The sequence below is a fragment of the Salmo salar genome, chromosome 23 (genome assembly GCF_965601325.2).
Source record: "Salmo salar chromosome 23, fSalSal1, whole genome shotgun sequence".
Taxonomy (NCBI): Eukaryota; Metazoa; Chordata; class Actinopteri; order Salmoniformes; family Salmonidae; genus Salmo; species Salmo salar.
In genome coordinates, this window is record NC_138313.1 from 45,130,001 (window position 1) to 45,143,813 (window position 13,813).

Genomic DNA, 13,813 nt, shown 5'->3' on the forward strand with positions numbered 1-13,813 from the left:
CATTGGACAAAGGCTACATTTGAAATAGTCATTCTGACCGCATCACAAAAATATCTAAAACCGTACATCACCAACACCACAACAGTTTTACAATAAAATAAAAAAACAGTCCTATTGAAAGGAGCGACTGACTGTATGTTTAAAAGAAAACTCACTCTGTCGATGATCTGCTTGATGGTGTGGAGACGGATGATTCCTGAACTACGCTGGTCTGTACCTGCGTCTCTAGGTTCACTCTCTGGAACACCGGGGAAAGAACGGTTTCAGCATTCTACAATCAAACTGTTAACAGAGTTCTACCATCGTCAGAGCATTTCCACGTCATTCTGATACGCTGTCTTACTCACTTGCAAGTTCAAACAGATCAGGCTCCTCCCGGGAGATTTTCTCACGTGCCACGTCTGCGATGGGTCCAAATACCACCACAGGTCTGAGGAAACCAGCTGGACAAAGGAACAGAGGACAGACTGTGAGAGGATGGTGTAGCAGTAGTGTTCCATCCTAACCTACAGGTCATCAGAGGACAGACTGAGAGGATGGTGTAGCAGTAGTGTTCCATCCTAACGTACAGGTCATCAGAGGACAGACTGAGAGGATGGTGTAGCAGTAGTGTTCCATCCTAACCTATCATAAGGTTCTTGGCTCTATAGCCAGTGATCTAGTATAGCCTTTCCAACTTTCTACATTTACTGAAAAATCTAAAAAGTTGGTGGTGCGTTAAGACATATGAAAACGGTGCTCTGTTCTCCTTTAAATAAAACACTACAAACTCACCACTATTAGACGAAGAGTTAGAGACAGACGGAGGAGGGGTTAGGGAGGAGGGGTTAGGGAGGAGGAGCTAGGGAGGAGGGGTTAGGGAGGAGGAGCTAGGGAGGAGGGGTTAGGGAGGAGGAGCTAGGGAGGAGGGGTTAGGGAGGAGGAGCTAGGGAGGAGGGGTTAGGGAGGAGGAGCTAGGGAGGAGGGGTTAGGGAGGAGGAGCTAGGGAGGAGGGGTTAGGGAGGAGGGGCTAGCGAGGAGGGGCTAGCGAGGAGGGGCTAGCGAGGAGGGGCTAGCGAGGAGGGGTCACTATCAGAGTTGTCGGTCCTCACCCTCTCTCAGCACCACCCTCTCGTAAGCGGGAAACTTGGTCTGTACGGGCTGGGCCGACAGGTCCTCTCTGCTTTTCCTCAGGTTCCTTTTGGAGCTCCTCAGGCCCCTGAACCTCCAGAAGTCTGCCCTGTCGCCCCCTGCTGTCTTAGGGAGGGTGTACTGCATGCTGGACAGCTGCTCCGCTCTGGAGACACCAGAGAACATTTGTTATATTATGTTTTTCTCCGTAACAGAGAATGAGATGTAGCTCTCTGTAAAACCCAGATGGAGGTCTAATGAGATGTAGCTCTCTGTAAAACCCAGATGGAGGTCTATTGAGATGTAGCTCTCTGTAAAACCCAGATGGAGGTCTAGTCTAATGAGATGTAACTCTCTGTAAAACCCAGATGGAGGTCTAATGAGATGTAGCTCTCTGTAAAACCCAGATGGAGGTCTATTGAGATGTAGCTCTCTGTAAAACCCAGATGGAGGTCTAGTCTAATGAGATGTAACTCTCTGTAAAACCCAGATGGAGGTCTAATGAGATGTAGCTCTCTGTAAAACCCAGATGGAGGTCTAATGAGATGTAGCTCTCTGTAAAACCCAGATGGAGGTCTATTGAGATGTAACTCTCTGTAAAACCCAGATGGAGGTCTAATGAGATGTAGCTCTCTGTAAAACCCAGATGGAGGTCTAATGAGATGTAGCTCTCTGTAAAACCCAGATGGAGGTCTATTGAGATGTAACTCTCTGTAAAACCCAGATGGAGGTCTATTGAGATGTAGCTCTCTGTAAAACCCAGATGGAGGTCTATTGAGATGTATCTCTCTGTAAAACCCAGATGGAGGTCTAGTCTAATGAGATGTAGCTCTCTGTAAAACCCAGATGGAGGTCTAATGAGATGTAGCACTCTGTAAAACCCAGATGGAGGTCTATTGAGATGTATCTCTCTGTAAAACCCAGATGGAGATCTAGTCTAATGAGATGTAGCTCTCTGTAAAACCCAGATGGAGGTCTAATGAGATGTAGCTCTCTGTAAAACCCAGATGGAGGTCTAGTCTAATGAGATGTAGCTCTCTGTAAAACCCAGATGGAGGTCTAATGAGATGTAGCTCTCTGTAAAACCCAGATGGAGGTCTATTGAGATGTAGCTCTCTGTAAAACCCAGATGGAGGTCTATTGAGATTGAAACGTTGGGGCATCAAAATCACCCGTGCTTGAGTTTCTTTTCTACTCAGGAGAATGAGAGGGACAGACAGAGCTCTTAGTAGAGACACCTCTAAAGGGCTTTGATGTGTCTGTGACACTGTCCAGGAAACTTGGCATGGCTAACGTTAATACTGTCAACAGAGGCACTTACATGGCAATGATAATCATAACAAATGTGGTTAAAGCTATGAGAGGACAACGTGACATCAACATTGTTATGATAAATTGTGACCAGTGCGAATCTTGTTCCTCTATTATTTTAATGTATTTATATGATTGTCTTAACCAGGTAAGTTATATGCAACACATTCTCTTTTCAAATAAACAAACTGACTTCTGTGATACAAACACCTAGAGGAGCCAAATGAGCAGGATCGAAGAAGACAGAATAGCAGAAGGAGGAGACAGAATAGCAGCATTTTTTACATATTTTTTTACATTTTACATTTTAGTCATTTAGCAGACGCTCTTATCCAGAGCGACTTACAGTAGTGAATGCATACATTTTTTCTCCGTACTGGTCCCCCGTGGGAATCGAACCCACAACCCTGGCGTTGCAAACACCATGCTCTACCAACTGATCCACAAGGAACCGTGTGCAGAAGAAGAGGACAGAATAGCAGCAGAAGGAGGAGACAGAATAGCAGCAGAAGGAGGAGACAGAATAGCAGCAGAAGAAGAGGACAGAATAGCAGCAGAAGGAGGAGACAGAATAGCAACAGAAGAAGAGGACAGAATAGCAGCAGAAGGAGGAGACAGAATAGCAGCAGAAGGAGGAGACAGAATAGCAGCAGAAGAAGAGGACAGAATAGCAGCAGAAGGAGGGGGACAGAATAGCAGCAGAAGGAGGAGACAGAATAGCAGCAGAAGGAGGAGACAGAATAGCAGCAGAAGGAGGAGACAGAATAGCAGCAGAAGGAGGAGACAGAATAGCAGCAGAAGAAGAGGACAGAATAGCAACAGAAGAAGAGGACAGAATAGCAGCAGAAGAAGAGGACAGAATAGCAGAAGAAAAGAGTGTCATCATCACCTGTTCTTGTTAGGTATAATGCCTCTCTCCACCTCCTGGTGGTTCTTCCCGATGCGGATGGCCAGCCAGGAGCCCAGCTTGCCGTTGTACAGGGTGTCCACCACTCTGAACACCTCTCCCTTGTTGAAGCTCAGGCCGTACGGAGACTCCTTCTCATACTCAAAGTGGGTCCGGATGTAGAACGAGTCGCCCACATCAGACTCCACGATTCGCCGGTACACTGGAGCCAAACACAGACAGAGTCAGAGGGAGAAGAAGAAGTCCAATACATATACATCTCTGGTAGTAGTTCAACCGGTCCCAATTCACTTCCCTTACCCTGACCCTAATATACTGGGATTGCAGATCTGTAAAGTGGAAGCAATATGGTGGAAGCTTCACCCCTAAACTGATCATACCTATCCAGACCCTTCAGAGTGGGGGGAGGGTAGTGAGTGAAGGGGACCAGCTCAGTTTATTTTCATCCAGTTTCCTCTCGTCCTCCTGCACTCACCATCCTTCTTCTTCTGGGCCAGGATGGTGACCTCTTCACCTTTAGGGAGGTCAAGGAGGAACAGCACCGCCTCTTCTCGGATTATATTAGCAAAATCCACATTATTAACCTGGAAAAAAACAGGGAGCTGTACGGTTATTCTTTTCATTTGTTTAACGTTTTTTTGTGGACATATGTATCAAAGAGATGAAGAGGATTAAAGTAAGTAGGTAGTTTCAATGTGTTGTTGTTGTCGAATCTATATTTGACAACGGATGATACCACCACAACAACACAGTCTCCTTGTTATCCAGTTGACTATGTATCCTTGGAAACCATTGTGGACATCTAAAGTGTTGGATAAGTGTTCACTCGTGACCTGGGAAAAGGTTATGGGTTCAATTACCCCCAGGGATCAGATACACTTACTAAATGTAGGCACTGACAGAACTGACATAGAGCCGAAGTCAGAAGTTTACATACACCTTAGCCAAATACATTTAAACTCAGTTTTTCATAATTCCTGACATTTAATCCTAGTAAAAATTCCCTGTTTTAGGTCAGTTAGGATCACCACTTTATTTTAAGAATGTGAAATGTCAGAATAATAGTAGAGAGAATGATTTATTTCAGCTTTTATTTCTTTTATCACATTCCCAGTGGGTCAGAAGTTTACATACACTCAATTAGTATTTGGTAGCATTGCCTTTAAATTGTTGAACTTGGGTCAAACGTTTCAGGTAGCCTTCCACAAGCTTTCAACAATAAGTTGGGAGAATTTTGGCCCATTCCTCCTGACAGAGCTGGTGTAACTGTGTCAGGTTTGTAGGCCTCCTTGCTCGCACACGCTTCTTCAGTTCTGCCCACAAATGTTCTATAGGATTGAGGTCAGGGATTTGTGATGGCCATCCAATACCTTGACTTTGTTGTCCTTAAGCCATTTTGCCACAACCTTGGAAGTATGCTTGAGGTCATTGTCCATTTGGAAGACCCATTTGCAACCAAGCTTTAAGTCCCTGACTGATGTCTTGAGATGTTGCTTCAATATATCCACATAATTTTCCTTCCTCACGATGCCATGTATTTTGTGAAGTGCACCAGTCCCTCCTGCAGCAAAGCACCCCCACAACATGATGCTGCCACCCCCGTGCTTCACGGTTGGGATGGTGTTCTTCAGCTTGCAAGCTTCTCCCTTTTTCCTCCAAACATAACGATGGTCATTATGGCTAAACAGTTCTATTTTTGTTTCATCAGACCAGAGGACATTTCTCCAAAAAGTACGATCTTTGTCCCCATGTGCAGTTGCAAACCGTAGTCTGGCTTTTTTATGGCGGTTTTGGATCAGTGGCTTCTTCCTTGTTGAGTGGCCTCTCAGGTTATGTCGATATAGGACTCGTTTTACTCTGGATACAGATACTTTTGTACCCGTTTCCTCCAGCATCTTCACGAGGTCCTTTGCTGTTCTGGGATTGATTTGCACTTTTCGCACCAAAGTACATTCATCTCTAGGAGACAGAACGCATCTCCTTCCTGAGCGGTATGACGGCTGCGTGGTCCCATGGTGTTTATACTTGCGTACTATTGTTTGTACAGATGAACGTGGTACCTTCAGGCGTTTGGAAATTGCTCCCAAGGATGAACCAGACTTGTGGAGGTCTACAATTTTTTTCTGAGGTCTTGGCTGATTTCTTTTGATTTTCCCATGATGTCAAGCAAAGAAGCACTGAGTTTGAAGGTAGGCCTTGAAATACATCTACAGGTACACATCCAATTGACTCAAACAATGTCAATTAGCCTATCAGAAGCTTCTAAAGCCATGATATCATTTTCTGGAATTTTCCAAGCTGTTAAAGGCACAGTCAACTTAGTGAATGTAAACGTTTGAACCACTGGAATTGTGATACAGTGAATTATAAGTGAAATAATCTGTCTGTAAACAATTGTTGGAATAATTACTTGTGTCATGCGCAAAGTAGATGTCCTAATCGACTTGCCAAAACTATAGTTTGTTAACAAGAAATTTGTGGAGTGGTTGAAAAACGAGTTTTTATGATTCCAACCTAAGTGTATGTAAACTTCCAACTTCAACTGTATATTACACATGTCAGCTGTGGTTAATAGTGCTGATGGTCTACATGTCGAAATGTTTATACAACATCAGCGTTTAAAAGACATTCTCCGGTACTTTTGTATACTTTTTAGCCAGTAGTTCTGAAAGTAGTGCTCATGAGCCAAAAGTGGTCCCCCAAAATGGCGTACTACGTCACATCATGTGCACCATGTCATTTCTCTCTCTCCCAAGCTGAAGCTCATTGGTGGAAATCAAATTACTAGGGGGCTGACTAATTGAGTGGATTTCCTGGCTAATTGAGGTAAGACAGTAATTCTGATCATAGATGATGCATGCACATTGACACATCCAGCCCAAAACGAGATGTTTAAAAAATACTTAGCAGTTGCCAAAGTTCTGGAGCGTGTCTTTAAAATAGTGCTGATGATCTACACCTCTAAAATGTTTACATAACGTCCTTTAGCGTATCCCCTGGTGATTACAACCCTGACAGAGTTTACTGCACTCTAAACTAAAATCCAAGCCATTACACATTTACGCTCGCAGAGAGAGGAGGCGGAGTGTAAACAGAAAAAGATATACAGCTCGGAGGGAGGAAGAGAAATGGGGCAAACAGAGAAAGAAATGTAAACAGTTTTTGTAGTGATGCCCGTTGCTAGGAGACAGACTCCAAAAGGAGCAGGAATCTCGGAGCAGCCGGGTTTAAAAACCATTAATAAATCACAGAAGACAAGCTTTTTGGATATGTCCCCTATGGGCCCTGGTCACAACTTGTGCACTATGTAGAGAATATGCTGCCATTTGGGACGCAGGCTTTGAGATACAAACCAAAGCCCTGTGAAAACACGGCTACCGTTACAGACACTGTTAACCACGCTGTAAAAAACAACCACAAACAATGAATAGAGTGTAGCATCTTGTTGTTGTTGTTAAGGCGGCCATTTTACTGTGGTATCCCCTGCAGCATCTTGTTGTTTAGGTGGCCATTTTACTGTGGTATCCTCTGTAGCATCTTGTTGTTGTTTACGCTGCCATTTTACTGTGGTATCCCCTGCAGCATCTTGTTGTTTAGGCGGCCATTTTACTGTGGTATCCTCTGTAGCATCTTGTTGTTGTTTACGCTGCCATTTTACTGTGGTATCCCTGCAGCATCTTTTTGTTTAGGCGGCCATTTTACTGTGGTATCCTCTGTAGCATCTTGTTGTTGTTTAGACGGCCATTTTACTGTGGTATCCCCTGCAGCATCTTGTTGTTTAGGCGGCCATTTTACTGTGTTAACACATATTTGCTAGTATATGCAACATCACCCTTTCTTCTTCAATTCCAGTGGCAACTCAAATGGGATTTCTGTGCAATGAAATTCAGTAGCTGCTAGCATTGATTCAATTTGTGTAGGCATTCACTCACACGTTAGGCTACACAGCATGTGATGAGGATAATTTTAACACAGCAAACGATTTTATCCTATGCAATTTACAGTACAGTGAATGTGATCCCTGTGGAAATTGAACCGACAACCTTTGTGTTGCTGTAGTGAGTGTGTAGTTGCTAATGTATCGTGTCTCACCCTGAGAATTTGGTCCCCCTCCTCCAGACCCTCCTTAGCTGCTGGGCTATCCTCCAGGACTCCTGCTACAAAGATGCCCACATCGTTCCCCCCTGCCAGCCTCAGACCCACACTCTCCCCCTTCTTAAACTTCACCAGCTTCATACTCGGCCTAGGGAGAGAGGAGACAGGGTGGGACGGGGAGAGAGAGAGAGAGGAGACAGGGTGAGACGGGGAGAGGGAGAGAGGAGACAGGGTGGGGGGGGGGGACGGGGAGACGGGAGAGAGAGAGAGGAGACAGGGTGGGACGGGGAGAGAGAGAGAGGAGACAGGGTGGGACGGGGAGAGAGAGAGAGGAGACAGGGTGGGACGGGGAGAGAGAGAGAGGAGACAGGGTGGGACGGGGAGAGAGAGAGAGGAGACAGGGTGAGACGGGGAGAGAGAGGGGAGAGAGAGAGAGGAGACAGGGTGGGACGGGGAGAGAGAGAGAGGAGACAGGGTGAGACGGGGAGAGAGAGAGAGGAGACAGGGTGAGACGGGGAGAGAGAGAGAGGAGACAGGGTGGGACGGGGAGAGAGAGGGGAGAGAGAGAGAGGAGACAGGGTGGGACGGGGAGAGAGAGAGAGGAGACAGGGTGAGACGGGGAGAGAGAGAGAGGAGACAGGGTGAGACGGGGAGAGAGAGAGAGGAGACAGGGTGGGACGGGGAGAGAGAGGGGAGAGAGAGAGAGGAGACAGGGTAGGGACGGGGAGAGAGAGAGAGGAGACAGGGTGGGACGGGGAGAGAGAGAGAGGAGACAGGGTGGGACGGGGAGAGAGAGAGAGGAGACAGGGTGGGACGGGGAGAGAGAGAGAGGAGACAGGGTGAGACGGGGAGAGAGAGAGAGGAGACAGGGTGAGACGGGGAGAGAGAGAGAGGAGACAGGGTGGGACGGGGAGAGAGAGAGAGGAGACAGGGTGGGACGGGGAGAGAGAGAGAGGAGACAGGGTGGGACGGGGAGAGAGAGAGAGGAGACAGGGTAGGACGGGGAGAGAGAGAGAGAGAGGAGACAGGGTGGGACGAGGAGAGAGAGGAGACAGGGTAGGACGAGGAGAGAGAGGAGACAGGGTAGGACGGGGAGAGAGAGAGAGGAGACAGGGTGGGACGGGGAGAGAGAGAGAGGAGACAGGGTGAGACGGGGAGAGAGAGAGAGGAGACAGGGTGGGACGGGGAGAGAGAGAGAGGAGACAGTGTGGGACGGGGAGAGAGAGAGAGGAGACAGGGTGGGACGAGGAGAGAGAGGAGACAGGGTAGGACGAGGAGAGAGAGGAGACAGGGTAGGACGGGGAGAGAGAGAGAGGAGACAGGGTGGGACGGGGAGAGAGAGGAGACAGGGTAGGACGGGGAGAGAGAGAGAGGAGACAGGGTAGGACGGGGAGAGAGAGGAGACAGGGTGGGACGGGGAGAGAGAGGAGACAGGGTAGGACAGGGAGAGAGAGGAGACAGGGTAGGACAGGGAGAGAGAGGAGACAGGGTAGGACAGGGAGAGAGAGGAGACAGGGTAGGACAGGGAGAGAGAGGAGACAGGGTAGGACAGGGAGAGAGAGAAGACAGGGTGGGACGGGGAGAGAGAGGAGACAGGGTTGGACGGGGAGAGAGAGGAGACGGGGTGGGACGGGGAGAGAGAGGAGACGGGGTGGGACGAGGAGAGGAGACAGGTTAGGACAGGGAGAGAGAGGAGACAGGGTATGACGGGGAGAGAGAGGAGACAGGGTGGGACGAGGAGAGGAGACAGGGTGGGACGGGGAGAGAGAGGAGACAGGGTAGGACGAGGAGAGGAGACAGGGTGGGACGGGGAGAGAGAGGAGACAGGGTGGGACGGGGAGAGAGAGGAGACAGGGTGGGACGGGGAGAGAGAGGAGACAGGGTGGGACGGGGAGAGGAGACGGGGTGGGACGAGGAGAGGAGACGGGGTGGGACGAGGAGAGGAGACGGGGTGGGACGAGGAGAGGAGACGGGCCAAAGATCAGTGAAGTTTAAACGTTATATAGTCATGGCAGGTCATGGCTCACATCAACACCATTATCCCAGAAACCCTAGATCCACAGATGATGCAATCCTCTATTGCAATCCACACTGTCCTTTCCCACCTGGACAAAAGGAACACCTATATGAGAATGCTATTCATTGACTATAGCTCAGCATTCAACACCGTAGTGTCCTCAAAGCTCATCAATAAGCTAAGGACCCTGGGACTAAACACCTCCCTCTGCAACTGGATCCTGGACTTCCTGACGGGCCGCCCCCAGGTGGTATGGGTAGGTAACAACACATCTGCCACACTGATCCTCAACACAGGGGCCCCTCAAGGGTGCATGCTCAGTCCCCTCCTGTACTCCCTGTTCACTCATGACTGCACGGCCAGGCACGACTCCAACCCCATTATTAAGTTTGCCGATGACACAACAGTGGTAGGCCTGATCACCGACAACTTGCCGACACCGCACGGCAAGCGGTACCAGAGCGCCAAGTCTAGGTCCAAGAGGCTTCTAAACAGTTTCTACCCCCAAGCCATAAGACTCCTGAACACCTAATCAAATGGCTACCCAGACTATTTGCATTGCCCCCCCCCCCCCCTCCCCCTCCCAGGATACTGTTAGAGACAGGTGAACAGATACTTCTACATACCGTAGGATGCTGTCATCATGAGCAGCGCTGGGCACAGGGGCATCAGCGGGGCTGACTGGCAGGTCCACATCAGGCTGGCCTGGCTGGGCATATACTGGCTTGGGTTCTGAGGAAAAACACGCACGCACGCACGCACGCACGCACACACACACACGCGCACACACACAGAGAGTGAGAGAGACAATATCAACTGCACTATTCATACAAGAGGATGTACTGAATGGTCAGATGCAGGTCAGACACCACAATACACCTTTATACTGACACCTCTCAACACACAGACCATGAGGCAAATCCTCAAGGAACAAAATGTGTGCATACACTCTCTCACACATGGAAGCACACGAACACACACCCACACAGAGACACTCAGCTGGCTGCAGGGCAGTAGGGGAACGTCAGAGTCCATCAACTCACACTACAGTCTAACTACAGGCTGCAGCCTCAACCAAGCTCAGCACAGCACACAGCACAGCACAGCAGCAGCACAGCACAGCACAGCACAGCACAGCACAGCACAGCACAGCACAGAGCACAGCACAGAGCACAGCACGAGCACAGCACAGAGCACAGCACACAGCACAGAGCACAGCACACAGCACAGCAAGCGTCTAGATTTAATCTTGGTAGCTGGGCTCAAACATTTGTACATGTTAAGTGTATTGCTCAAGGGCACAAAGGCAGAATGCATCTAGCGTAGCTAAAATCCCCATAAATGGTATCCTGTTGGACTTGGGATTCAACCCTGCGACCTTCTACTTGAACCATCTAACATTTAGGTTACCTGCCACCCTCTAAAAGGTTACCGGTTAAGGTTAAATGGTTAGTTGTTCTGACCTGGTAGAGGAGGGACCGGTTTCTCCTCCCTGGTGACAGACTTCTCCAGGGGTTTGGGCAGGGCAGGAGCCTCTTCTGCTAGCTTGGGTGGCACCGCTGTCGGCTTCGAGATCCTCTCCTCCTCCTCACGACTTCTGTGACTGGTGACAAAAAAAAAAAAAAGGTATTTTAAATTGTTTTTATTTCAAACATTTGATCCAAAGCGATTTACAGCACAGGAAGTGCATACATTTTCAATATGTGCAAGTGATCCGTGTGGGAATTGAACAAAGAAACTATACATCTGGCCTTGTTAGTACCAAGCTCTTATCAACAGAGCCTCAGAACCAGGGATGTGGTACAATTCAACAAACACTGTATATCAATACATATGCAGAACTGGTTTGAGCCTCTGCCACATACGCTAAGGGCTAGTTACATGCTACGTGCTTTGAGCTAGATATGCTAAGTGGTTAGGGCTAGTTACATGCTAAGTGCTTAGGGCTAGTTACATGTTAAGTGGTTAGGGCTAGTTACATGCTAAGTGGTTAGGGCTAGTTACATGCTAAGTGCTTTGAGCTAGATATGCTAAGTGGTTAGGGCTAGTTACATGCTAAGTGGTTAGGGCTAGTTACATGCTAAGTGGTTAGGGCTAGTTACATGCTAAGTGCTTTGAGCTAGATATGCTAAGTGGTTAGGGCTAGTTACATGCTAAGTGGTTAGGGCTAGTTACATGCTAGGTGTTTAGGGCTAGTTACATGCTAAGTGGTTAGGGCTAGTTACATGCTAAGTGGTTAGGGCTAGTTACATGCTAAGTGGTTAGGGCTAGTTACATGCTAAGTGTTTAGGGCTAGTTACATGCTAAGTGGTTAGGGCTAGTTACATGCTAAGTGGTTAGGGCTAGTTACATGCTAAGTGGTTAGGGCTAGTTACATGCTAAGTGGCTTTAGGGCTAGTTACATGCTAGGCGGGTAGGGCTAGTTACATGCTAAGTGTTTAGGGCTAGTTACATGCTAAGTGGTTAGGGCTAGTTACATGCTAAGTGTTTAGGGCTAGTTACATGCTAAGTGGTTAGGGCTAGTTACATGCTAAGTGGTTAGGGCTAGTTACATTCTAAGTGGTTAGGGCTAGTTACATGCTAAGTGGCTTTAGGGCTAGTTACATGCTAAGAGGTTAGGGCTAGTTACATGCTAAGTGCTTTGAGCTAGATATGCTAAGTGGTTAGGGCTAGTTACATGCTAAGTGGTTAGGGCTAGTTACATGCTAAGTGGTTAGGGCTAGTTACATGCTAAGTGCTTTGAGCTAGATATGCTAAGTGGTTAGTGCTAGTTACATGCTAAGTGGTAGGGCTAGTTACATGCTAAGTGGTTAGGGCTAGTTACATGCTAAGTGCTTTGAGCTAGATATGCTAAGTGGTTAGGGCTAGTTACATGCTAAGTGGTTAGGGCTAGTTACATGCTAAGTGGTTAGGGCTAGTTACATGCTAAGTGGTTAGGGCTAGTTACATGCTAAGTGGTTAGGGCTAGTTACATGCTAAGTGGTTAGGGCTAGTTACATGCTAAGTGTTTAGGGCTAGTTACATGCTAAGTGGTTAGGGCTAGTTACATGCTAAGTGGTTAGGGCTAGTTACATGCTAAGTGGCTTTAGGGCTAGTTACATGCTAGGCGGGTAGGGCTAGTTACATGCTAAGTGTTTAGGGCTAGTTACATGCTAAGTGGTTAGGGCTAGTTACATGCTAAGTGGTTAGGGCTAGGGTTAGGGCGTCATGCTAAGTGGCTTAGGGCTAGTTACATGCGTAAGTGGCTGTCTAGGGGCTAGTTACATGCTAAGTAGGTTAGGGCTAGTTACATGCTAAGTGGTTAGGGCTAGTTACATGCTAAGTGGTTAGGGCTAGTTACATGCTAAGTGGCTTTGAGGTTAGATCATGCTAAGTGGTTAGGGCTAGTTACATGCTAAGTGGTTAGGGCTAGTTACATGCTAAGTGGTTAGGGCTAGTTACATGCTAAGTGTGTTAGGGCTAGTTACATGCTAAGTGGTTAGGGCTAGTTACATGCTAAGTGTTTAGGGTTAGTTACATGCTAAGTGGTTAGGGCTAGTTACATGCTAAGTGGTTAGGGCTAGTTACATTCTAAGTGGTTAGGGCTAGTTACATGCTAAGTGGCTTTAGGGCTAGTTACATGCTAAGAGGTTAGGGCTAGTTACATGCTAAGTGCTTTGAGCTAGATATGCTAAGTGGTTAGGGCTAGTTACATGCTAAGTGGTTAGGGCTAGTCACATGCTAAGTGGTTAGGGCTAGTTACATGCTAAGTGCTTTGAGCTAGATATGCTAAGTGGTTAGTGCTAGTTACATGCTAAGTGGTTAGGGCTAGTTACATGCTAAGTGGTAGGGCTAGTTACATGCTAAGTGGTTAGGGCTAGTTACATGCTAAGTGCTTTGAGCTAGATATGCTAAGTGGTTAGGGCTAGTTACATGCTAAGTGGTTAGGGCTAGTTACATGCTAAGTGGTTAGGGCTAGTTACATGCTAAGTGGTTAGGGCTAGTTACATGCTAAGTGGTTAGGGCTAGTTACATGCTAAGTGTTTAGGGCTAGTTACATGCTAAGTGGTTAGGGCTAGTTACATGCTAAGTGGTTAGGGCTAGTTACATGCTAAGTGGCTTTAGGGCTAGTTACATGCTAGGCGGGTAGGGCTAGTTACATGCTAAGTGTTTAGGGCTAGTTACATGCTAAGTGGTTAGGGCTAGTTACATGCTAAGTGGTTAGGGCTAGTTATATGCTAAGTGGTTAGTGCTAGTTATATGCTAAGTGGTTAGTGCTAGTTACATTGCATTCGGAAAGTATTCAGACCCCTCAACTTTTTCCACATTTTATTATGTTACAGCCTTATTCTAAAATTGATTAAATAGTTTATCCCCCCTCATCAATCTACACA

General features: G+C 47.4%; 1 protein-coding gene across 7 annotated transcripts in view; it reads right to left on the bottom strand.

The window, feature by feature from the left end:
- LOC106584727 (tight junction protein 1) overlaps positions 1–13,813 on the bottom strand; it is a 181,610-nt gene that overhangs the window by 42,378 nt on the left and 125,419 nt on the right. For all 7 annotated transcript variants that reach the window (XM_082968166.1, XM_082968169.1, XM_082968165.1 and 4 more), the window contains 8 exons: positions 10,904–11,043; positions 10,067–10,172; positions 7,421–7,571; positions 3,804–3,912; positions 3,311–3,530; positions 1,092–1,276; positions 348–443; positions 156–238 (listed from right to left, as the gene is read on the bottom strand). In XM_082968166.1, coding sequence (XP_082824292.1) covers positions 156–238; positions 348–443; positions 1,092–1,276; positions 3,311–3,530; positions 3,804–3,912; positions 7,421–7,571; positions 10,067–10,172; positions 10,904–11,043 — 1,090 coding nt within the window. The remainder of the gene's footprint in view (positions 1–155; positions 239–347; positions 444–1,091; positions 1,277–3,310; positions 3,531–3,803; positions 3,913–7,420; positions 7,572–10,066; positions 10,173–10,903; positions 11,044–13,813) is intronic.